We start from the raw sequence: 27,078 nt of genomic DNA, 5'->3' as shown, positions 1-27,078 counted from the left end.
ACTGGTTATTACTTTAAAGTCAAGTGCAAATACAAGTGAGCCTTTGTGCCTGGAGGAAAAGAGGTTCAACCTCCGCATACGAAAAGACTTTAACGTAAGAGCTGTGAAAATGTAGAATAAACTGCTACAGGCGCTAGTTCCAGTCAACTTTGTAGATTGCTTCAGTAAAAGCACCTTGAGGTTCTACATGTACAAAATATAACTGTCTGTTTATAAGAAAAAACACTTTAGATTGCAATTCCAGGAGGTACCCTGTTGCTTTAGGGAATCAGAAAGGATCATATTCCATTATAACAAATTGGATCACTGTATAGGGTCCTTTAGAGATTCTCTGAAGGAACCCTAGGGTTCTATGGAACCCTGGTTGAGAAAGGCTGATGAAATGTGAAATCATTGTGAGCGGAAAAGCTGGTAAAAAAGATAAAAACTATTTCATGACCTGGAACCCAATACATTGCAACGTAGTTTTTGGCTATTGCTTGGTGTGCAAACAAATAATCTTTTATTATATCGGGCACCAGATCTGCCTCCTGTGAATACAAACACATTAAAGTGCTCAGAGGTGAGCATTGTCTGTACCTGCCAATTTTGTGCTACGACTGCTCTGAGATTTAACGTGCTCTGGATGCTTTATAGCTTTGTGAATTATACTTAATGCCCTACTGGGGTTAATAAGCTATATAGGTCATGATTCCCTTAATATCTGTCACATTCATTTTAATTTTTATTATTTTCCATGTTAAATCTCATTAAGTCTGAGGCAATGGGAGGCGATAACAACATAGAGGAAGCTTTCCAGTGCATATCTATGCTGGCTATAGGGTAATGCTGCTAAACAGAGAATCAAGTTAAAGGGAATCAGGGAGGGCTGAAATATGGGGCTGCCATTGCTGATTTGTCTTTTTTTTTTAAAGATGCAAGCTGTCTTGGTGATTCAGGCTAAAATAACTAGTGATTTGTTTTTATATATAACAAGCAAGCTTTCATTTTTAGACTATCCTTGAGGCATTATTGTTCCAGGTGAGTGATTCAATAGTTTGAAAAGCCTCTACCAGGAATCAATCGCTAGAGCCTACACTTTTCATTGCCATATTCAAGCCAAAGTGACAGCGTCTGTAAAAAAGCCACCACCCCCCACCCACCTACCTCACCTTTTCAATGATTCCCCTGCTGCTTCTTCCTCCGTAGCAACCACCATCAAAATACCTGGTGTCTGAGCCAGAAATGAGCAGTGACATGCCCCTTTGTCATATAACATAAGGCCTATCAATTGACCGTAAGCCAAAAATGCATTATGATTGTGATTCCTTCTTTCCTATATCTAGAAGTACCTTGTAATTTGCATTTGCTATAATAGAGGAAGGGGTGGGGAATCATTGGAGAGACTGTCAGGGAATCAAGGGGGTGTTACAGACACTGACAACGTCTCTTAAGTACCAAGCAGCAATTGGAGATCATATGTTTTGTCCTTACTTTAAGGGTAATCTGTCAGTTTACTAACTAAAGTAACTTGACACACCTTTATTTATTAAAAATCTGTGAAGGTTTACAACCTTCTTCTGAGGTCCTAGGGTGAACCTCCAAATAGAGTCCAAGGAGCTTAAAAGAAGGAGGTAGACATCCAAACAGACTTCAACGAGTTTAAAAGAAGGGGGTAGCCCTCCAAAGAGAGTCCAATGACTTTAAAAGAAGAGGATAAACCTCCAAAGAGAGTCCAATGACTTTAAGAGAAGGGGATAGACCTCCATAGAGTGCCCAAGGACCCTAAAAGAAGAAGGTAGACCTCCAAGGAGAGTCCTTTGACCTTAAAAGAAGGGGGTAGATCACCAAATAGTTTCCAAGGAGCTTAAAAGAAGGAGGTAGACATCTAAAGAGAGTCCAAGGAGCTTAAAAGAAGGGGATAGACTGCTATAGAGAGTCCAATGATTTTAAAAGAAAGGGGTAGACCTCCAAAGAGAGTCCAATGACTTTATAAGAAGGGTAAAGACCTCCAAGGAGAGCCCAAGGACCTTAAAAGAAGAAGGCAGACCCCCAAAGAGAGAAGAAGGGGCAGAGTTCCATAGAGAGTCCAAAGACTTTAGAAGAAGGGGATAGATCTTTGAAAGCTTTTCCAAAAAAATAACTTTTAGCGCAGATAATGAACACAGATAGTACTCAGCTGTGTTATTGCAAGTTCACTAATATGGCTACAATCACCTCAAAACTCTTTGGAGGCACAAAACAACATTCTTAAAGTGTTACTAAACCCACAACAGTAAAATCTGTATATGCAGTAAAGCATTCTTGTTATACTCACTGTGGAACCTTTTGGGGTTAATCCTCTACATTGTGTAAAAAGGCTGTTTCATCCTGTCTTCTCTGATCCTTCCCTTCTTCCACTGTCCCCAATCCATCTCCTGATAAGACAGCCTTTGTAGTCATTCTGCACATGTTCAGTTTGGTTTGTATTGCTAGAGAGTTTTTTTTTTCTTGGGAGGGTGCATGTGATCAGCTCAGGGCCAATCAGCACTGTCCAGACAGAGGGTCAGGGGTCCTGCAGCCTCATAAGGAAGTCAGAGTAGAATGAAAACTCATCCTACAAGCTTTAACCAGTGCTCGGCCGGGCACTGATAGAAGTCACAAGACGGCTATATACTGCTGATGAGAAAAGATATTTAGCAGTTTATATTTACTAAAATAATTGCCTTTCCATGTTCTGTGTACTGTGGGAAACCAGATATAGTAAATGCAGGGTCCTGGGTTTAGTAACACTTTAAAGTGGTTGTAAACCCTGTTACACCACTTGTACCTACAAGTAAGCCTATAATAAGGCTTACCTGTAGGTACTGTAAAGCACAAGCGTATATGGTAAATATCTCCTAAACCGTGCAGATTTAGGAGATATTTACTATATACGCTTGCGCTGACGTTATCGGCGCATGCGCACTGAAGAAACGGCTCACTCATGGCGTTTCTTCAGCAGCGTGCCATGACTGGCGGCTCCCACGTGCATGTGCGGGAGTGACGTGGCTCCGGCCAATCACAGTGCCTGAGCCCACGAACCCGGGAGACATGTTGCCGGTCACAGCGGTGTGTGGGGCCGCTGCAACAGCTGTGATCTAAGGTGAGTATTTCATAATGAGCTAGTATGCGATGCATACTAGCACATTATGCCTTTGTCTTACAGGGTTTTTTTTCTTTTCAGGTTTACAACCACTTTAATTGTTCTGTCCTTTCTAAGCTGTTTGGTGCTACAAGATTCATGCACATTACTTTTTATATTATGTTTTCTATTTTGTTATACTATTTTATGAAAACAATAACAGCTATACTGTACACTAATAACCACTTCTGCTTTTCCCTAGTTACTAGTCTCTCTTAGATTCCTAAAGTTACAAATTTGTTTTAATATCTTTTTACAGTCGGTGCTGTGAGAAAAAAAGCTGCGGTAATCGGAATGAGACCCCGTCTGACCCCGTCATCATTGACAGGTAGGAAACCAAACAGCATATTGCCATTTGTCAATAACTATCCAGTGCCTGGCTGAAAAGAAGAACAGCCTATATGGGAGTTGTAATGCAGGTTCTTCTATACAAGAGTTGAAATAAAAAAAAGGGTGATATATAGCCGACAATGATGTTCCAGCATATTCATCTGGTTTCTAAAGCCGATCTCCAGGATAAGCAAATTCTGTTTAAATACAAGTGGCATGTGTATTGTTACCTCAATCTTGGTGTCCTTTGTATATTTATTCCAGATCTGTGCAGTAATCAAGTGTGGAACTTTGCTTCTGTGCAGGAGCCGCCTGTATTTGGACCGCTCACTGCTGCTCTCTCCCCTTGTGCAGGGTGACTGGTCTTGTCCCCGCCCCCTCCGTAGTTTTCTGCAGGCAGCATGTAGTGGGCGGGGCCTACTGGGTCCCTCCCACAGCTCTGCTCTCTGCACAGGCTATGTACAGCACAGTTATGATGTCATCACTATGTTTATATGATCGTATCTGGATTTGCAAAGGCATCTGGTGCACACCGAGTGAATTTATATCTTCTGTGACTATTAAACAATATATTTGAATGAAAGTTTTTGTCCCTGGTGTTCAGCTTTAAGTGTATGTTCACAGTTTTGAGTTGGTGTGATTACTGTGTTGCATGCTTGCCTTGTACTGACTGCACCAACAGCCTGGATTGAAGCTCTTTTTGGTGCTAAGCTGTGATAGGCACATAGACATGAACTTCTGAATGCAAACCACATCACATTCACCCACATTTAGATCTTGTTTTTTGGTACAGTCTATTCTAAAGACCTCATAATTATCATACAGTCCTCATGTAAGGATTAAAAAAAAATGTTTATGTCTTACAGTACAGAAGTGTAAATATTGTGTGCACCCTAAAATTTTTAACATTAATTTTACCCTAATATTTAACATATCTTAAAAACCTCATTGTACAAAGTGGTATTAAACCCAAAAGCAAACATTTATTATATTGTACCTTACCAATTTTTAGATGTGATCGCAGTATTCGTTTTCTTTTTTAGGCTTTCTTTCTTCTATTTTCACCTGGGGATCCTGCCAGCAAGTCTGTTGTGTTTTCAACAGAAAAGCTCTCTTGCAGTTACAGGGATGAGACAAACCATTTATCACTGACAGGGGTGCTTACAGGGTGACAGGGGTTACAGGGGTGCTTACAATGATCAGTTATTATTTATTTTTGTAAAACCTTTATCCCAAAAGAAAAAAGCTGTTTGGTGTATTTACTGATTATAAAGTGTTAGCTGGATTTCAGCCTCAATTCTTTAGTCTATTTAAATCTGCTAGTACTATTTAAAACTGCTAGTACTTCTAACACAGCACCCCCCCCCCCCCCCCGCTACTGTCCAAAGGTGCCCCTGTAATGATATAGGAGGTGTGTTAGTGGCCAGATCACCAGGTGAAAACAGGGGAAAAACCCTAAAAAAAGAAAACAAATGCAGCCACCACATCTAATGACTGCTACAATATATTACATTTCTGGTTTAATACTGCTTTAAGTACCTTAATATTTAACATTACTTACATTATTTATAAGGCTAATACTTAACGTTTGTATATTTGTACATAAAAGTTTATGCATCATCATATTGTTTGGGTGCTCTCATAATGTTCATTGTGTTAAAGAAAGAGTATGGTTTTAGTCGCAGAATTTTAGATGTTTCTTTCTAATTGAACAAAAGGAACCATAAATTTCAGGGAGGGACTGGGTGAGTCATAGAAACATAGAGAAGTGGTCCCTTGAGTCTGCCCCCTTTTTTTTTGTTTGTCATACATGTTTTGGGGTTTTTTTCATTAATTTGTTTTGCCTAAATATAGATCTATGTTTGTCCTAAGTATGTTTGAAGCTATTTACTGTTGACTGGCTCACTACATTTGCTGGAAGTTTATTTCAAGCATTAACAGTAAAATAATACTTTCTAAGACTAAAAAGTCACTTTATGCATTGCATAGTAGCCCATTATGTAACATCCGCAGGAGAAGCCCGCAATGTCCCCGTCTTTCTCGCTAGTAGTGAGCGTCCATTCTTCACCCCTCTTCCTTCTGGGGCCGCGAACTCCGGCTCTGTGACTGGACAGAGTCACGTGACGGCATGCGCGCGGGAGCTGCCTTTAATGGCATGACCTGAGTTAGAAAGGGCACAGCGTGCCCTTTCTAACTCCGGCGCATGCGCAGAAGAAATCGCCCTACGGCGATTTGCAAATATCTCTTAGACCGTGCAGGTCTGGGAGATATTTCAAGCACCTACAGGTAAGCCTTAATCTAGGCTTACCTGTAGGTTAAAGTGGTTGTAAAGGGTTTACAACCAATTTAAAGCGCTCCTACAACCAGGAACTAAAATGTTATGTATTACAACTAACCAGTACTTAGATGTGGGGACTGCATTAGCTTTTTTTTTATAGGCTTTTGTTTCCTTTATTTTCACCTGATGATCTTTCCACTTTTCTTAACAACAGTCCCTGACAGCGCTGTATCTATGAAGGAGCAGTGTTGTTACCCTAGGCTGCTCTTCTGATATGCATAAAAAACCTATAAACCATGCGCTTACTCCAAAAAAGTCATAGATGTAAGCAGCTAACACAACAAATAGAAAATTTGTAATAAATCATATATAACCAAGTGTAGCGCTAAAAAATGAGAAAGAAAATATTGCTATACCACATATAATAGCAAAATGAATTGTGAAAAGATAGTGTTTTGTATACTTTGTGAACATTCATACATATAGAACACTTATGTTATAAAGCCTTAGGGTCACCAAAAGTGATAACAGGATGTAAAAATGGCAATAAAGTCCAAAACTGAATGTGCAGATACGGTGAACATAAATTTCGCAATGGTGATAAATTCCAAAACATATACTCGTGAGAGATTTCTGTATGTAATCCAACATGTGCTGACAGACCCTTGTGCGAAACCGCCACCTAGGATGACTGGAGGCTTACCAGAAAGTTGGGACCCACCTAGCATACGCTATATGGGTCAAACAGGCTTGGATTGCTCACTGGCAATGAAGGTAGGGAACCAAGGGCTGGTGAATGGTGAAGTTGTAACGTTGCTATCCCAAAGAGGTCTTCTTCATATGGAAGCTCGGACACCAACGGACATTACCCACATGTAATGAAGAAGGGGCTCATAGCGTAATTCCGTAAACCATAAAAAATTTATTAAAAGGAAAAACACTTACATTTCAGAATAAAAAGCGCTTGCAAGTAAAATGGCGGCAGTGGAGTCCTCCCAAGGACTCCACTGCCGCCATTTTACTTGCAAGCGCTTTTTATTCTGAAATGTAAGTGTTTTTCCTTTTAATAAATTTTTTATGGTTTACGGAATTACGCTATGAGCCCCTTCTTCATTACATGTGGGTAATGTCCGTTGGTGTCCGAGCTTCCATATGAAGAAGACCTCTTTGGGATAGCAACGTTACAACTTCACCATTCACCAGCCCTTGGTTCCCTACCTTCATTGCCAGTGAGCAATCCAAGCCTGTTTGACCCATATAGCGTATGCTAGGTGGGTCCCAACTTTCTGGTAAGCCTCCAGTCATCCTAGGTGGCGGTTTCGCACAAGGGTCTGTCAGCACATGTTGGATTACATACAGAAATCTCTCACGAGTATATGTTTTGGAATTTATCACCATTGCGAAATTTATGTTCACCGTATCTGCACATTCAGTTTTGGACTTTATTGCCATTTTTACATCCTGTTATCACTTTTGGTGACCCTAAGGCTTTATAACATAAGTGTTCTATATGTATGAATGTTCACAAAGTATACAAAACACTATCTTTTCACAATTCATTTTGCTATTATATGTGGTATAGCAATATTTTCTTTCTCATTTTTTAGCGCTACACTTGGTTATATATGCTCTTCTGATATGGACTGCGCAATACACCCCCCATCTCCTCATCGCTATAATGGATGGAAAGGAGGTGTATTGTAGTTCACAGACGGTGCCTGGGAAGACTGATCACATTGTTTGAGATTTCAGGTTTGTGCACAGGAAGCTAAAAGGACACAAGGGGGGTTATTTAGTAAAACTGCATGGTGCAAAATCTGATTGACTGACTGGCTACCGTGCACAGCTTCACCAGATTCTGAGCGCACCAGTTTTAGTAAATCTATCCCAAGGCTCCTAACAGGATCAACAGGAATGTCCCTGTACCTGCAGAAAAAGGACCCATACCTCCCAACGAGGGACACCTATCAGCAAAAGTATGCAGGTATAGGACACACTCCTGGCCACGCCCCCTTATAGGAGAATTGTACAAATTAAAAAGATTGGTTAAACCCACAAGTACTTTTTTTTACCACTACTGTTCCTTTATATTGGCTTTTGGAATTTACAAATGCAGCAATTTAGAGATCAGATGAAAGGTTTAGCGCTGGCAAACACTTTTTGATAAATAAAAAGTGCATTTTATATACATCTATATAGATCAGACCAAAATGAGGGACGAATGAGGAGGAATGAGGGGCAGAGGGACATTGCTCCAAATCAGGGACAATTGCTCAAAACCAGGGACAGTTGGACCTAGCCTGAAAAAAGGAAACAAATGTAGCGACAATGTCTAAGAACTGATAAGCTGCAGGGAGATTTATGAAAACTGGAGTACTCCGAATCTGTTGCAGCTGTGCATGGCAGCCAATCAGCTTCTAACTTCAGCTTGTTCAATTTGACAATAAAACCTGGAAGCTGATTGATTTCTATGCAGAGCTGCACCAGATTTTGCATGCTCCAGTTTTAGTAAATCAACCCCTTTATGTTTTTATTCTTGGGTTTAGATATACTTCAACCTGTGCATGAAACTGAGATGCTCTTAAAGGGGTTGTAAAGGTAAAAATTTTTTCACCTTAATGCATTCTATGCATTAAGATGAAAAAACTTTTGACAGTACCGCCGCCCCCAGCCCCCCCGTTTTACTTACCTGACGCCTCGAATCTTCGCTGCTCGTCCTCGTCATCTTCATTGCAGCTCAGCCTGGTCGCTGATTGGCTGCAGTGGATGGATTGAAAGCAGCGCAGCCATTGGCTTGCGCTGCTGTCAATCACATCCGATGATGCGGCGCGCCGGGGGCGGGGCCGAGTGATACAGCGAGCAGCTATAGCCGCCGGCTGTATCACGGGAGCGCGCCCGCAAGCACTCACCACCATGCGAGGGAGCTCGCATTAAGGTGGTGAATGCTTGCGGGGAGGAGCTGAAACAGCCGCCGAGGGACCCCAGAAGACGAGGTTCAGGGCCACTCTGTGCAGAACGAGCTGCACAGTGAAGGTAAGTATAACATGTTTGTTATTTTAAAAAAAAAAAAAAAATACCTTTACAACCCCTTTAAAGAGGAACTGCAGTCTGCTCACATAATTTGTAATAAAAACATCTTTGCTATTCTAAAGCTTCCCTCCAACCACTTTGCATATTATGTTATATATACTGTGATTCTGTATTTGCCAACTATGCTGCAGAAATCTCCCTCCATTGAGTCTGGCTGCAGCCATTTTAACTGTGGGCAGCTGAAGATGCTGCCTGTTCACTTCCTGGATTTACACAGACACACAGAAGCACACCTCCAGCTCTGCAGCCCTGTAGCGCTCATTGACCCTCTTATGACTCACCCCCCCCCCCTTCCTGGCAAACTCTCACAACAGTGAGAGAGAGAGCTGTGCATGATATCATAAGCCTAGGCTAATAACCAGACAATACAGGAAGTGGGCTGTAAAAGGTATGTAGAATGGGCTGTAAAATGTTTTACTATCCAAAGTTAAAACAACAAGGGCAGAAGATTTAATAGATGGAAAGATGAAAAAAATGACTGAAGGTCCGCTTTAAACAGCATTTTAAGAGCATCTGCAGCAAGGCAGTTAAGGTCACCTTGGTCACATTAAATATTCCATGTTTACCAGTTAAAAAAAAATATTTCTGTAAAATATTTTGTGTTTACTAGACTAGAAGAAATTACAAAAATATATTTTCTTAAAATTTGACTCCTGTTTATAAGCAAGTAAAATACAAATCCTGCAAAACATTCCTAAAAAATCCCTTCTATTTTAAAATATTTATTCATTTATCATACAGGCTTACCTACAAAATACAGTTTGTTAAATGTATGTGATTTATGTACTGCAACTCTTTAAAAGTAAAGGAAATTCTCTGCAGTGTTACCAAATGGGTTTGTGATGGAGTGTTTGCTACAAAACGAAGGCAGTACGTATGCAATACTTCTTCTCGTGGTATGATGGCTATTACATGGTGTATTTTCCAAGCAGCAAAAATCTGCCTCCTCTGCCTTGATAAATATTCTGTGCTTTTCTCTTTTCCTGGGAGACCTTTTGCTGTCCACAGCTTGCTGTACATTCCTGTGGCCATCTGCTTCCCTCATTTACACACACCATTGCTGCAACCCAAGTGCCCACCACAATCATGTTGACCTGTGCAATGCCCCAACACACAGAACAGACCATGGATATATATACACGTGCATAAATACAAAAACACATTAAAGATTAACTAGTCTGGTTGCAGCGAGGGGACCAGCCCTCCAAAAAATCTATTTCTTAGGAACATTCTGTAGTATAGTATGTATTCTAAAAACAAATATATAAGTACGCCATCACTAATTAAAAAATAAATAAATAACTAAACAAAATAAAATAAATGTGTATATATATATATATATATATATATATATAGTTTTTTTTTTTTAATTTTTTTTTTTTTTTAATTAGTGATCGTGTACTTATATAGTTGAAAATATAAATAAATAAATAATTATATATATATATATATATATATATATATATATATATACATACATATATATATATATATATATATATATATATTTTTTTTTTATAATTGAAAATGTTGAATAATTAAAAAAAAAAACATTATATATATATAAAATGTTTTTTTTTTTTAATTATTCAAAATTTTTAATTAGTGATGGTGTACTTATATATTTTAAAATAAAATAAAATATTTAAATATATATGTATATATATGTATATATATATATATATATATATATATATATATATATATATATATATATGTATGTATATATATTGTATAATTGTATATATATATATGTATATATATATATATATATATATATATATATTATATAATTATTTTTATTTTTTTTTTCATCCAGCTCACCAGTATTGAAAATTAGGGGCATTCATAGGGGCTAAAAATCAAGGTACACATTATGATTTATTAGTAAGGATGGGCCAGAAATTATATATATATATATATATTTATATATATACTGGAAGTTAAAGCGGTATTAAACCCAAAACTAAAAATTTAATATGTTGTAGTTTGTTGTTAGTTGTAATATGCATTAGTTTCCTTTTCTTAGGCTTTTTCCGCCTGCTTTCACCTTTTGATAAGGCCAGCAACACACCTCCTGTATCAGAGGGCCTGCACTCTGGATGAAGGAACAACAGAGACACCTTTGGACAGTAACATTGTTGGTCTGCGAGTGGAGCAGTGTTAGATCCACTAGACTAGTAGATTTTGAGCCCACCCAGTTGTATGACAATAGCGAATTAATATTCACTATTGTCTTCCTAATTCTCCTCTCGGCCGAACCCGGATCAGGAAGTGGGTCTTGAGACCCGATTGGCCGAGAGGAGAAGCGATCCTATTGGCTACTGAGGAGTAGGAGGGAGGAGACGCAAGGACGCAAGGGCAACTGCTCCGCCGTGAAGCCGAGAAAGGAGGGGACGCAGAGACCCGCCGCCTGGAGGAAGCCTGTGACCTAGATGGGTTAAGTGCAGGGACCGATCGATTGACCGACTGGGGGGGTGCAGACGGATTGCCGCCACCCCCCCAAAGAAAATATACCACCAGCCTCCACTGTATATATATATATATAGGTTGGACTTGATGGACTTGTGTATTTTTTCAACCTCACCTACTATGTAACTATGTATATATATGTGTGTATATATATATATATATATATATATATATATATATACACACACACACAAAGTATATATAACTATATATACAGTATAAATATATATATATATATATATATATATATATATATATATACACACATAGCACAAACTTGCGCAAACCACATAGATACACTAGCTCAACTTCACTAGTTTCCAAGTTTCTCATTTATAAAACTGAACTCACTAACATATATAAATGCAACGATTGCAGTTTTTTTCTATCCACCATACACCAGTGTGCTTAGTGTATAGATAAAATACTCCCCAGTTACTCGTCGCTCAGTCTCAGTAATTAGAGCCTGGGAATCGGATGTGAATTTTACCTTACTATAGGCTTCCAGTCTCCGGCGTGTTAGCGCTCAAGGCTATTACTATGTAGTCTGGGCCCCCTCCCTCTCACTATGCTGGGCTCATACATTCCCCAGGCGGCTAGTGAATCTGTGCTAGGAAGTCTGCTTCATCTCTGCTAGGCGTTTATGCAGCCGTGCCAAAGCTGTCCCAGCGTGCCTTGTATGACATACCAGCATTCTCAGGACTCTGACATTTTTCATCTACTTTTTCTTACAAGTAGATTGATGTTGAGGGGTTCTTCTAGTGTGTAAGAGAAAAATCTTTTACAATGTACATGTAATGTAATGCATGGAACTTGCTGGATGCAGGAACATTGTAATTCTGTGAGAATAGATCTATGTGGCACCTGCTCAAAGTATTAAGTCACTCATATTCCTGACTGGCGGCATGCGTTCTCCATACTGCAGCCTTTCTATGGGATACAGTAAGAAAAAGTAGAATTAGCAATTGTATGTAAACTTTAAATGGCCATTAGCAAAACAGCATTACTGTGTTTTAAGGGACTTCCACCACGAGTGGAAGGAAAGAAAATTGCTTGATTCCCCCATCAACACTGACTGCTCCCGCAGTGCTATTGTGTTCTGCCAGCAGGGAGCCTTCCCGGCCAGCAGAGCACAATGATCACTGCTTGTGGCTATAGCCACCGGCAATAATCTCATGTAAAAAAAATCTGACAGGCTGATCCATCTATGGGCGGGCTGGTTGTACTCAAGCTGATCTATCGATCGACTTGGGTACAACCAGCCTGCCAATAGATATATCGAATCTTGGCCGGTCCCTGCTCGCTTTAGAGTTTTCCTTAAGCTGGGTGTATATGAATCTATATTTGCCCGGTTCAGGAGGGCCCGGACAAATTTCTATTCATGTATGGGCGGGCACCATGGTTATAAACAAGACAGCAGGGGTGGCCCGTCCATTAAGAGCGCACGAGCGCCGCCCCCCCATATCCATGCGTCTACCCCTTTCAGGATGCTGGATGCATGGATTCCAGTGTGGGGGGGTGTTTTTTTTAAGCACCCGATTAAAGCCAGAGGCTCTAATAGGCTTCAAAATAGGGTGGGCTCGGGGCACAGAGAATGTGAAGAACCGAGCCCACCCAGGTGTGTTACAATAGCAAATTAATATACAGTATTTTAACACTGATCCTCCTCCTGGCCAATCAGGAAGAGAGTTATGAGACCCATTACCCGATTGGCTGAAAGGACAGGCGATCCTATTGGATGCTTAGGAGGAGGGGAGGAAATGCATGGCCGCCATGATGGAGGAAAGAACACAGGAGTCGCTGCCCGATGCCCACTACCGATGTCAATGCCCGCTGCCCGCCACTTGCCACCTAGATGGGGTAAGTCCTGGCCAGACCGACAGAAAGCGAGCGGGGGAGGGGGAGTTTGGCTGCCGGGGGGGTGGTTGTTTGCCAGCCCCCCCCCAAAGAAAACCACCAGCCGCCACTGCAAGGCAGTCTATCAATCGACAACCAGCCTGTCAGGTTTTTCCGAACAATTAGTGCTAGCCAGGAACACTACTCATTATGTTCTGCCAACAAAGAAAGGGACTGACTGTATTGATGGGGGAATTAGGCAATTTTCTTTCCTTCCACCCGCAACGCAGCTTGGGAGCTCCAACTTCTGCCCAGGGTCCCTGACTCATTGGGATTGATTTACTAAAGGCAAATAGGCTGTTGACTTTACAAGGGAATTTCCCCAGAGCTTAAAGTGGAGCTCCACCCAAAAGGAGACGTTCCGCTTTAAGCATTTCTCTCCCCTTCCTTTGCCACATTTGGCATGTCATTTTCTTGGGGGGGCAGCGGGTACCTAATTTTGACAGGTACCCGCTCCCACTTCTGCTCGGGCTGCCTAGGCGATCCGATCGAAAGTTCTCCTCTCCTCCCTCCCTCCCTGCAATCTTCTGGGACACGTCACAGGTCCCAGAAGATTGCCCAACCATTAAGGAGACGCAGCGTGGCTCACGCATGCGCAGTGTGCACCCGGCTGTGAAGCCGCAAGCTGTCGCAGCCAGGTGCCCACACTTGTGATACCGGCACCCGGGAGAAAGAGAGAGAAGCGAGTCTTCGGGCAGCCGCACCATTGGATCCTGGGACAGGTGAGTGGCTGTTTATTAAAAGTCAGCAGATACAGTGTTTGGAGCTACTGACTTTTATTAAACACAAAAACGAGTGGAACTCCGCTTTAATGAATGTGGTAAAGCTCTGCAGCTTTATCATGCTTCTATCATCCAATCATGTTCAAGCAAAAATGCTGTTTGTCTTGTATTTTCCTTGCATTTGATTGACCATGCTTTGCAAAGTGAAGGTTCACTAAGCTTATTTACCTTTATCAAATCCGCCTTAGTTCCCTTTCACACTTATACGACTTGTCCCACGATTTTGTACTGCAAAATCGTATGACAAGTCATTCTCCATGATTTTCAATGACTACCATTCATATTGGCACGACTTTAAGTCGTGCCGACTTCAAAGTAGTCCCTGCACTACCTTGGTCCAACTTCCATGTGAGTTGTACTCCATAGACTTCAATGTTAAACCCTCAAGTAGCATGCAAATCGTACCTGAATAATATAGACACGACTTCAGTACGACTTTGTAAGCACAAGCCTCACACCATGTATGTTTTCATTTGTTAATGCCAAAGTTGTGGCAAAGTCGTACAAAGTAGTACTGCTCCCAAATCGCGGCAAAATTACGGCCGCGAAATCGCGGTAAAATCGCATGACTTTGAAGTCGCACAAGTGTGTAAGGGGCCTTAATGTGCTGATTTATGAAAGGAGTTAAGAATCTTCACTCAAAAATCGCGTGAGTTGTCCCATCAATGATCCAAATGGATGTGACAAACATCTGTACACCATTGAATATTTGAAGTGAACAGGAATTTCCTTTTCAGACGATTGATTCATTGAAATGAACAATTACACAACTTGTCAGTGAAGATTCTTAATTCCTTTAGTAAATTCGATTCAACAAATAAAGAAGCATTGCACCATTTTAGCCATTGATAGTAGGAAAGTAAAAATGTAGGTAGTACCTTTTGTGTTAATAACTGAATATATTTTGAGAGCATTAAATAAAGAAGTAAGGATGAGCATGACAGCCCTGGAGCTTGTGCCTTTTATAATAAGTCTGGAATAGCAAGTCCCGTATTTCTATGTTGGTATATGATGGGGTTTGCCTTCTTTAACTACTAGGGTGTCTGTCTTGTTTTAAAGAACTATAGTTGTGAATCATTACTGTATTAAACTGTATTGTACTGTACTGTCTGCCCTCATGTTGTAAAGTGCTACGTAAACTGTCGGTGCTATATAAATCCTGTATATTAATAATAATAATTACTTGTTAGCAAAATGTTACTCGAAGTCAGACTTGGTTGAAAACTTCTGTAGACTGCCATTGAGGACTTTTTTTGAAATTGTCCCAACTTCAATACTTTCTCACAGACGTGGAACTGGTATGCGGCCAATGAAGTGACATTAAATTTAAAGCTTCTGATTTGCATGCTTTATTAGTCCAGTTATATTAAATATGTAGGAATTTGGGAATGTAGATGTTTTCATTTTTAATAGACCCATAAGCTTATATAATCATAGAACTGCATACAAATTAAAGTCAAATTAAACTCTGTCAATCAACATGAACTATTTTTAATCCTTATGCTGCTAGCTAGTAAATAGATAGGAAGGTATACTATTTTACTTCTTTTAACCTATTTTGACATTTGTCATACATCCCAGGAATCTTCAAGAAGGGAGGAGGGGCTCTCTCAACTAAAAACATCCTCCCACCTGAATGCCTGAGCTAAGGGCAGATGGATTCCAGGAAGTAGGGATATGCAATTAGCGGACCTCCAGCCGTTGCAAAACTACAAGTCCCATCATGCCTCTGTCTCTGGGTGTCATGCTTGTGGCTGTCAGAATCTTGCTATGCCTCATGGGACTTGTAGTTCTGCAACAGCTGGAGGTCCGCTAATTGGATATTCCTGTACAGCTACATTAATCCTCTGCCCTTACCCAAGATGGCTGCGGCTAGAAATGCTAGGGGAGTGATTTTCAAAGTGAATTCCCAACAAAATAAAGACATGGATGGATGATGGTGACTTTGCTTTGAATATTAACCTCTTAAAGCGGAGTTTCATCCGCAAACATTTTTTTTTATAAAGCAGCAGCTACAAACACTGTAGCTGCTGACTTTTAATAAGGACACTTACCTGTCCAGGGAGCCTGGGATGTCTGCCCCCCCGAGGCCGATCCGTCCATCAGATCGGGTGCAGGCGCTGCCAATCCAACTAAGGGAAACCAGCAGTGAAGCGGAGCTTTCTGAATGGCCCCGTCATCTTCTGGGACACACCCAGGTCCCAGAAGGCATTGAGGGGAGAAGAGGACATGATGCCCTGGCCGCGGCCGAGCTAAGACGGAAGTAAAGTCAGTAGTTCAGAAAAGGCAAGTAAGAAAAAAAGAAAAAAAATTATTATCCAAAATCGAGTGGTATAGGGGTGGTCTTTCCTTTAGGACAAAGTAGTAAAAGTGGGTAGAACATCGCTTTAATGACGGCACCTCCCGGCCCCTTTCTGATGCTGGGAGGCGGGGTGGTATTTCTGATCATGTGACCACCGTGATTGGCTGTCACAGCAGTCACATGCTCGGAAAGCTCCCGCTCGCAAGTAGAGATCGGGAGCTTTCTGTTAGCCGCCGGTAACTGTTCCAGGAGTGCAGAAGGTGCGCGCTCTCGGCACAGCAATGTTTACATTTTGGTACGCATATAGCGTTAGGGCTCACTCGCCAAGAGGCCGCATATATGCCGCCGGTGTGAAGGGGTTAAAAAAAGTAATTATATGGCGTTTTCAGTTTGCGGCGCTCAGATACAGTCAAGTTCCACTTTATTTGCATAGTGTTTTTGCATGATGACTAAAATGTAAGATGGTTGTATCTGTTCAGTATAGCTGCGTATGTATTTGTGGTCAATCCCACCAAGTCTTGCAATCCCCCCATCATTTCAGAGAGTGTTGGAGTTTGGTTTACCCCATACACACTTAATGAATTGATTTGGAGACCTCACATTATTTATTATTATTTATTTCAGGTACTTATATAGCGCCGTCAATTTACGCAGCGCTTTACATATATATATTATACATTCACATCAGTCCCTATACCCTCAAGGAGCTTACAATCTAAGGTCCCTAACTCACATTCATACATACTAGGGCCGATTTAGACAGGATCCAATTAACCTACCAGCATGTCTTTGGAGTGTGGGAGGAAACCGGAGTACCCGGAGGAAACCCACGCAGACACAGGGAGAACATGCAAACTCCAGGCAGGTAGTGTCGTGGTCGGGATTCGAACCAGCGACCCTTCTTACTGCTAGGCGAGAGTGCTGCCCACTGCGCCACTGTGCTGCCCACATGGCTGATAACTGTCTGTTGTTTGGCCACACCATCAGAGATAGGTGGTCAAGATTGTAATAATACACAAATTGCTCTTGGAGTGTGCTGTCTCTATTCTTATATATTTAAAAAGAACGGAATTGTTCCTAAATAGCTCCGATTTTAAAGATCTCGTTAAAAGTAAAAATTTCCCATAAAATATCAGAATTGAACTTGCACAAACATTATTTATTTTTTTTTTTTTTAGGAATAAAAACAGTGCATTTTATGTGTTAAACCTTCTCATGCTGGGGGGCGGCAGGGAAAGACAAGCTCCAGTGTGTTTCAATAGGATTAGCAGAGAAGAAAACACTGTTGTGAAAAAAAAACACTAATACAATTAAAGGATGAGGGGTTTATTGAGACTGGAGTTATGTGAGAGCGATAATGTGGTGACATTATCGCTCTCACATACCTCCAGTCCCAATAAGCCCCTCGTCCTTTAATGTATTAGTGTTTTTTTTCAGAGGTCATAGATCATAGTATAACCAGAATCTGAATCTTATATGTACTGGCAGGGTTTTATAATAAAACTACAAGACAGAAATCACCCACATACATAAAATAATGATGGTTTTCTATTTTACTTATTAAAGCAAAACATAACCCCTAGAATCCATCTGTCCTTAGTTCAGGCATACAGCCAGGAGGGTACGCTTTGATGAGAAAGTCCCTCCTCCCCTCCTTCAGATGAAAGAAAAAAAAAATGCCCATAAAGACTCCTGGGATGTATAACACCATTTTGGCCTAGGCCAGAAACCAGAAAGCAACTGAAGAAGTGTTAAAAAAGGTTAAAACAAATAAATATAATAGAACTTCGGGAATATTCACTAAGGCTAGCAGCATAGGCATTAAAAATAGTTAATGTCGATTGAGAGAGTTTAACCACTTGGGGACCGCTCGTCTGCAATGTACTGTGGATGGGCAGCCTGTGTATGCAAAGTGACATACTGGTACGTCGCTGACTGCTTCTGAGTTTGGGGCGCTCACACACACACGCCCCCCCCCTCCGATACCCACCGTGATACCCGACATTGGGAGTCTGTCAGCAAGTCCCGGCTAATGATTCATGGTCATGACCGGCTGGTTGTATACCTCCCAACTTTTTGAGATGGGAATGAGGGACACCTATTAGCAAAAGTATGTAGGCATAGGACACACCCCTAGCCGTGCCCCCTTAAAGGAGAATTATACTAAAAAAAAATGATTAGTTAAAACCACTAGTGCTTTTTTTCAGCACTACAATTCCTTTATATTGGCTTTTGAAATTTATAAATGCAGCAATTTAGAAATTGGATGAAAGGTTTAGCACTGGGAAACACTTTTTGAAAGATAAAAAGTGCATTTTATATACAACTATATGGATCAGACCAAAATGAGGGACAAATGAGGAGGAAGGAGGGACAGAGGGACATTGTTCCAAATCAGGGACAGTTCCTCGAAATCAGGGACAGTTGAGAGCTATGTGGTTGGCTGTGTCCAATCACAGCCCAGAGCCCTGTGTTGACAATCAACACAGGGCTCTGTAGATAGGGAACACGCATTCTGTTTCTTATCCCTGCAAAGCAGGGATAAGAAACAAAGAGAACTGTTAGTAAAATCAGCACACATTACACACATTATACATACCGTACATACATATGTTTGCTAATAGGTGTCCATCCTTCCCATCTCAGAAAGTTGGGAGGTATGTTTAACTCCTTGATGTCAGTGGCAGTTAGTCGATTCCCCCCAGTGTCATTTAGTGTCAGATTGTCCGTCACACTATTGCAGTCCCATTATCAGTTGCTGATCACTGCCATTTGTAGTAAGAAAATAAAATTCCAGTATATATCCCATAGTTTGTAGAAGCTATGCCTTTCATGCAAACCAATCAATATACACTTATGGGGATTTTTTTTTTTTTTTTTTTTACCAAAGACATGTAGCAGAAATTTGATTTTTAAAATGGTTTTATTGGAAATGTTTAATAGGAGAACATAAAAAATATTGGGGTTTTTTTTCCAAAATCTTTGGTCTTTTTCCATTTATATCACAAAAAATAAAAATCCCAGCGGTGATCAAATATCCGCAAAAGAAAGCTCTGTTTGTGTGGAAATATAATATATTTTGTTTGGGTACAGCGTGGCATGACTGTGTAATTACCAGTTAAAGTAGCGCAGTGCTAAATAGCAAGAAGTGGCCTGGCCATGAAGGGTGAAAAACCTTCCGATTAATTCTACTTTCGTACATTTTAGCACCTTAGTCTTAGACCATACATAACCACTCATGGTCTACAACCAGGATCCTCTGTCCTGTAATGTAGTTCAATGAAAGGATTTTGCAGGTAAGTCAAAAATCATATTTTGTATAGTAAAAAAAAAAAAACAAGGGCTTTCCTTAAGCAGGCCATACATGGTCGAATTTCAAACAAATTTTCTTTTTAAAATCAGAAAGTTCATTTTTTTTGTGTTCCGATGGCGTCACCATTGATTTTCGAAATTCGTCAGACCAAGCCGTCAATTTCACCTCATGTTGCTACAGAAAATAATTTTCGTGGCCGGGAATCTTCTTTTCTCTCTGCAAATTTTCTTTCCTTATTACATTTCTCGCACGATTCTCCCATCATCGATTAGAAAATCGTTTGTTTTTCTAAAAATTTCCAACGTGTCCGATTCCTCAAATTTGATTGCCGCACGAAAATCGGCCATTGCTGCAGCCCACTAATGGTGCGAAATTCGTATGAAAATTCTTAGATACGATTTTCAAAAGAAAATTATTTTGAAATTCGAACCGTGTATGGCCGGCATTACCCATGACTGGATATTGAAGTTACCAAATACATTAGGCTCTCTGATAAAATAAGCCCGTAGCGAGGCATCTGAACACTTCATTAAAGTGGTGTTCCGAAATTATACCTTTTAAATAAAAATACCCCTATAATACACAAGCTTAATGTATTCTAGTAAAGTTAGTCTGTAAACTAAGGTCTGTTTTGTTAGTTTATAGCAGTAGTTTGTTATTTTATACACTTACAGCAGGCCGTGGCCATCTTAAGTGTGGGCATCTGAAGCCAGACTATTTCTTCTTGGATCTCATCCTTGCAGATCTCGCACATGCTCAGTGCAGCACAAGCAGTGTAATAGGTTTCAGGTAAGGTTTCCATAGCAACGGCAGTGTCAGAGGAAGTTGCCGCCCTTTCCCAGAAGGCATTGCAAACAGGAAATGATGCGATGGGCCATGGCCAGGGAGGAGGAAGTGAAAAATGAATACAGCAGATATACAGTAGGTGCTGAGAAAAAAAATATATATATCAAATTCGTTTACAGTGCACAGTTAAGTGAGGGATGCTGAAGAGTTGTAAAAGTGAGTGGAACTCCACTTTAAGACTTTTGTATATGCTGTTTGTAGTAGTTCTATATCATACCTCCCAACATTTTGAGATGGGAACGAGGGACACCTACCAGCAAACGTATGTAGGCATAGGACACGCCTCCTGCCACACCCACTTAAAGGAGAATTAACCATAAAAAAAAAGGTTTATTAAATCCATGAGGGCTTTTTTACCACTACTATTCCTTTATATTGGCTTTTAAAATTTACAAATGCAGCAATTTAGAATTTGGATGAAAGGTTTAGCTCTGGGAAACACTTTTTGAAAGATAAAAAGTGCATTTTATATACATATAGATCAGACCAAAATGAGGGACAAATGAGGAGGAAAGAGGGACAGAGGGACATTGCTCCAAATCAGGGACAGTCCCTTGAAATCAGGGACAGTTGGGAGCTATGTTATATGAAAATTTTGTTTTAGTAATAATAGACTAAAAGGTTCACAAATCCTACATCTTTATAGAGAACGGTTGGGTAAACATCATTATGACCAGTTTATTGTCAAATTTCTATTAGACTGGAAATCAGTCATTATGATCTTTTTTATGATGCTCTAAAAAATTATGTCATCTGTGGAAATGGAAACTTTCCTTAAATGCTATAGTGTTACAAATTGTGGAGAACACGTTCCAGAGCTATTTACACGAGTCCTGAGACATCTGTTACTTATTACTACAGTAAAAGCCTTTAGTGAAAGACAGTGATAGCTCACAGGGAGACACCAATAAAGGCTCCATTATGTTTGTTTTCTTTCGAAAGCTTTCCTAATTTACCATCCTTTACTAATGGGCTATACATGGCAAGCTGTGTCCTATGCACACTTTCCCTGAGCGGACAGGATGTGGACTATATGTGTCCAAGTAAGAGCTGAGATGCCCCTAGCCACCATCATATGCATCCTTTCTTTATAAAGTCTGCACAGGAGGAATGACAGCTGGAGAAGGGTGCTAGGGGCAGCACACGCAGTTTGATAAATTGCCAGTAAATTAGACAGATTGTGAGGCTATCATCTTATGTGTCTATTTGCTTTAATGTCTACTGATCTCTTTAGTGTATGTGATCAGGACAGGATCACACAGTTCTTGGTTTATATATAATATCCAGTGTTATAATAGTTGTAGATGGTCAGGATGGGAAGACGCAGTGCTGAGAATATACATCATTAGGGGATTGACTTGAAAACGATAGAAGACCTCACGTGCAGCGTCTGACTCTTTCAAAGGGCTGCACAAGACCAGCACATATTTGTACCCTAATGTCCAGAAATTTCAGTCCTGCTGCAGATTGAAGGGGTTTGAGTACAATGACCCCCAGCATTGGCATCAGTGAGTGCAAAAATAACCCACAGCACTGATATCAGTGAGTCCATTATTCAACCCAAGCATTTGTGTCAGTGGACGCAATACTAGCCCCCCCCCCAGCATTGGCGTCAGTGAGTGTAATAATAACCCACAGCATTGGTGTCAGTGAGTCAGTTTCTAAACCCCAGCATTTGTGTCAGTGGACACAATAATAGCCCTCAGCATTGGTGTGAGTCCCCAGCATTGGCATTCCAGTGCCCAAATCCTCCTTGCCAATAGCTCCCACCCCCCCTAAAAAAAAAGCTAAATAATTATAATGCCCAACATTGGTATCAGTGAGTGCAGTAATAACCCCCAGCACTGGTGCCTGCGAGTGCAGTAATACCCAAAGCACTGGTGTCTGTGAGTGCAGTATTAATCCCCCAGCATTGGTGTCAATGGACACCATAATAACCCCCAGCATTGGCATACCAGTGCCCAGAACCCCCTTCCCCCTTGCCAATAGCCCCCACCTCCCCTAAAAAAATGCTAAATAAATATTATCCTCAACATTGGTGTCATTGATTGCAGTAATAACCCCCAGTATTATCAGTGAGTGCAGCAATAGTCCTCCAGCACTGGTGTCTGTGAGTGCAGTAATAATCCCCCAGCATTGGTGTCAATGGACACAATACTAACCTCCAGAATTGGTGTCAGTGAGTCCATTCATAAACCCCAGGATTTGTGTTAGTGAACAGAATACTAACCCCCAGGATTGGTATCAGTGGACACAATAATAACCCCCAGTACTGATGTCAGTGGACACAATAATAGTCTCCAGCATTGGCGTTCCAGTGCCCAGAACCCTGTTGCCAATGCCCACCCTCCCCCAAAAAAAAATCACAAAAAAATTGGTGTTGGTGCCAGTGAGTGCAGTAAGAACCCCCAGCATTGGTGTTAGTGGATGCAATAATAACCCCTAGAACTGGTGTCAGCGAGTCCATTCATAAACCCCAGCATTCCACTGCCCATCACCCTGTTGCCAGCAGCCTGTGGGCCGCATGCAGAGGGCAGGTGGGATGGGCCACATGTTGGGCTATCTAGTGTCAGGTGAACCTCTGACTGTATATTATCAGGACAGGATCACACAGTGCTGGGTTATATCTAATGTCCGGTGATCTCCTGACTGTATATTATCAGGACAGGATCACACAGTGCTGGGTTATATCTAATGTCCGGTGATCTCCTGACTGTATATTATCAGGACAGGATCACACAGTGCTGGGTTATATCTAATGTCCGGTGATCTCCTGACTGTATATTATCAGGACAGGATCACACAGTGCTGGGTTATATCTAATATCTGCTGACCGTAGCACAGGATCACACAGCGTTGGGGGGTTCTCTGTGATCACCCCTCAGGCGTACACATATTTATATATAGAATAATGTGTGTACTTTGTATTTGGCTTGTTTTATGACATCAGCCATGCAGTAATAACTGGAGGAATCAATCACTTGTGCAGTACAGGTACAGCTGTTAATTACCCACTTGAAACGTATTGTGCTGTATGAGTAGTTTGAAATATTTCAGTGTTAACCTTTACACGACCAATAACAAATGAACTGCCATTATCCCTGCAGAAAATGAGCTGTAAACCTCTTCCATACAAGCACATCCCCAAGCCATGGAAAGGGAAGTTCCGGCATCATTTCTATGGAACTCTTGGTGGGAGACTAGTGCAGAACGGCAGAACATTTAAAGGGGAATTGCTGTGGGTGGTACAAACATAGAGGGGGTTCTCTTCTCTCCCATATAGGAAACCTTTGTCTCAATGTTGTTTATACTACCAAATGAACCAAAATGTGTCCATCCAGATATATTGTAAGCATGATCTGCAGATGTGACTTTATTTCTGCCATATATAATTGAAGATATCACTGCTGCCCAAATTTAGATATCTACTGCATAATGGACTAACCTTATAAAATGAGCCATTTAAACAATACCCTGATTTGCAAAAGCATCCCCCAACTTATGTTTGGGATAAAAGCACACCTTTTTCCCCCGAGCCCCTTTCCAGTCAATTATCATTTATATTTCTCAATTTAGCTGAAAGAGGTAAAACAAATGTTATCTTCTGCAAAGTAAAACTCCAGCCAAAAATACGATGAATCCCCCCATGCTTGATCACCTCTCACACACACAACATTTTTCCAGTTTTCCTGGTACTAACCTGGCTTAGAATATCATTCCAAGGTGAATAAAAATTGTGGCCAATAACTATACTAGGAAAGGTCACGTTCTTGGCCTACTGTGCCCAATGGTAAATCCAGCCCTTGCTTTATAACAGTTGTACAAGGTAGGAACCTCCAGTCAGGAAAAGCTATCCCTGGAAACTCCAAAAAATAAAATGCTGTTGGAGGACCAAATTCTACATCTAGCACAAGAAGTGGATTATGTCAGTCCTGGTGAAGATAGCCTTTAAAGGAGTAGTATGACCAAATCTCTTTTGGCCATACTTACAGTATCCTGTAGGTCACAGGAGTGCACTTAGTTTTGCACTCCTGTGAGCCAGATTCAGCCAACAGCCATCTAAATGCCGCTGTTGGCTGACATCACAGAGCCAGTCCAGCCTTGACCAGCAGCTGGCTCATCCTGAAAGTCACTTTTCTGTGCTCAGAGCGGACTCGAGAACTGAGCGATCAGCGGTGTTTGATCGCTCAGTTCTTGGTGTAGAGGCGGCGGGAGACAGCTGCAGCATCGGATAGATGCTGCCTCCACATGTGTGAGTATGGATGCTTATTTTTTTTCTTATTCCAAACTTCTCTTTTAAGATTTACAGTGTTACTAAGCCCAGGGTTCTGCTATGTACAGTTATGACTTTAGAAAATAACTTTATCGTGGTCCTGACCAAGACTGGTGGGGTTCTGGTCTAGGGTTTTTGGCTTACTGCAGACCCTTTTCCATCTAACAGTCAGAAGGGACGCTAAGCTGGCCCTATTACATTGTCCAATACCTGGATTGTTTGCACCACAGCAGAAGCTGGCCACTTACCTCTTTATATCGGCTAAACGAACTATAGCTCAAGCCTGGAAGACCCAACGAGTAGCTTTCCAAGGGGTGAGGACACGCATGACTGCTGTTACTTCAGGAATGAATGTCCAGTATTGTGAATGACTCACACGCCAAATTTCTCAAAATTTGGGAACCATGGATCTCTTATGAGTTCCCCACACTTCAAGCATCCTGTTTGGGCCTTGTCTGACTCCCTTCTGTGTGGCTCCCGAGCCCGAGTTCTCCTGCTCCCTTCCCCCCCCCTCCTATCTATGACCCCCTCTCTCTGCCTTTTCGCTCTTCTCGCTTTCTTTCTGGTTTCTCACTATCCTGGTTCCTGCCCTTGCCTCCTATGGAGGAGAGTTGCTGGAGAAGAGCCTCACCTTCGGCGACGATTTTGGGGGCATGGTATTTTATGCAGTATTCATTTTTTTATACCATCCCCTATTTTCACTTATTGATCATTGGTAATTTTTACATATTTCTAGCCCCTGCGTAGGCGATCAACGAGCTTGTTTATGATTCTCTTGAATACCTAAAGACTCAATAAACATATTGAAACAGAAAATAACTTTATCCGGTAACCAATCAGAATTCATAATTGATTGTCTTGAACCAAAGAAAATTGAAATCTTACAGGTGATTGGCACATTGTTGCTGTTTGCACTATATTATTGAATTAACCATTTAACACTGATGCTGATGTGGTGGTGTTCAATGTTAAGATCAGTGCTTGTTTTAATATTGCTGTTTGTTTGTGAAGCCTCAGCATATGTTACAAGTGTGAAGAAAGGCATTATGGATGGCTTGGGAATAATTCAGGCGAGTATTTCACGTTACTGGAAAAGCAGGAGATAGTAGTTGGGCGATTCTCAGCGAAAGCAGCGGTGTAATAATGGATCAGCTTCATGTTTGATGAGAATGTTGTGTTATTCCATTTACTAATGAGGCACAGAGGATCTCCAGTATTACACACAGACAAGCAGGCTCTTGTACATTGGCTGGTACTGTAATAAAATATCATTGTACACAGAGAACACCTCATTACACAGACCAGTAACCTAACACAGCCGCCCGTCTTATTAAGCAATAAGGAATATCCAGGGACCCCGCAGTGCATTTCTGCAATCTGATTCCCTCAGTAGGACTCAGAATTCACCATCTTCCTCTTCTGTACTGACATTCCTAGACAATATTCAGCACCTTAGAAAGAATTGGCAGATCACTTAATTGATCATCTTTATATGTCCTATTCAGTCATCTAAACCACAATGCTTAAAGTATATGTAGAACCAATTACTAAAATCTCATATAGCTTGAACAGGTTAAAGCGGAACTTCACTATCTCAATCAACATTGACTATTTTTAATCCTTATGCTGCTAGCCTTAGTAAATAGATAGGAAGGTACACTATATTGTCAAAAGTATTGGAACACCTGCCTTTACACACACATGAACTTTAATGGCATCCCAGTCTTAGTCCGTAGGGTTCAATATTATGTTGGCCCACCCTTTGCAGCTATAACAGTTTCAACTCTTCTGGGAAGGCTGTTCACAAGGTCTAGGAGTGTGTCTATGGGAAGGTTTGACCATTCTTCCAGAAGCGCATCTGTGAGGTCAGACACTGATGTGGACAAGAAGGCCTGGCTCACAGTCTCTGCTCTAATTCATTCCAAAGGTGTTCTATCAGGTTGAGGTGCAGGCCAGTCAAGTTCCTTTACCTCAAACTCACTCATACATGTCTTTATGGACCTTGCTTTGTGCACTGGTCCAAATAATTTGGTGGAGGGGGGATTATGGTGTAGGGTTGTTTTTCAGGGGTTGGGCTTGGCCCCTTAGTTCTAGTGAGGGGGAACTCTTAAAGGGGTTGTAAAGTCTTGTTTAAAAAAAAAAAAAAAAAAACCCAAACATGTCATACCTCCTTTGTGCAAGCGTTTTGCACAGAGTGGCCCCAATCCTCCTCGTCTGGGGTGCCCTCGATTGAGAAGCGCTTTCCCTGGGGGAACTTGTGCGGGTGCGCTTCAGTGTCCTGCTGCTGCGCCCATTGACACAGACAGCAGGAAGCGGCCCCGCCCCCTGGCTCCCACGTCATTGGATTTGATTGA

At 41.2% G+C, this 27,078-nt stretch overlaps 1 protein-coding gene across 4 annotated transcripts in view; it reads left to right on the top strand.

The window, feature by feature from the left end:
* The window catches only part of EBF2 (EBF transcription factor 2), a 132,641-nt gene that overhangs the window by 18,298 nt on the left and 87,265 nt on the right, over positions 1–27,078 (top strand). For all 4 annotated transcript variants that reach the window (XM_073622238.1, XM_073622236.1, XM_073622237.1 and 1 more), the window contains exon 6: positions 3,402–3,470. In XM_073622238.1, coding sequence (XP_073478339.1) covers positions 3,402–3,470 — 69 coding nt within the window. The remainder of the gene's footprint in view (positions 1–3,401; positions 3,471–27,078) is intronic.

This window comes from Aquarana catesbeiana, linkage group LG03 (assembly GCF_042186555.1).
Source record: "Aquarana catesbeiana isolate 2022-GZ linkage group LG03, ASM4218655v1, whole genome shotgun sequence".
Lineage (NCBI taxonomy): Eukaryota > Metazoa > Chordata > Amphibia > Anura > Ranidae > Aquarana > Aquarana catesbeiana.
The sequence above is the reverse complement of the archived record's forward strand: the minus strand, read 5'-3'. Positions and strand labels throughout refer to the sequence as shown.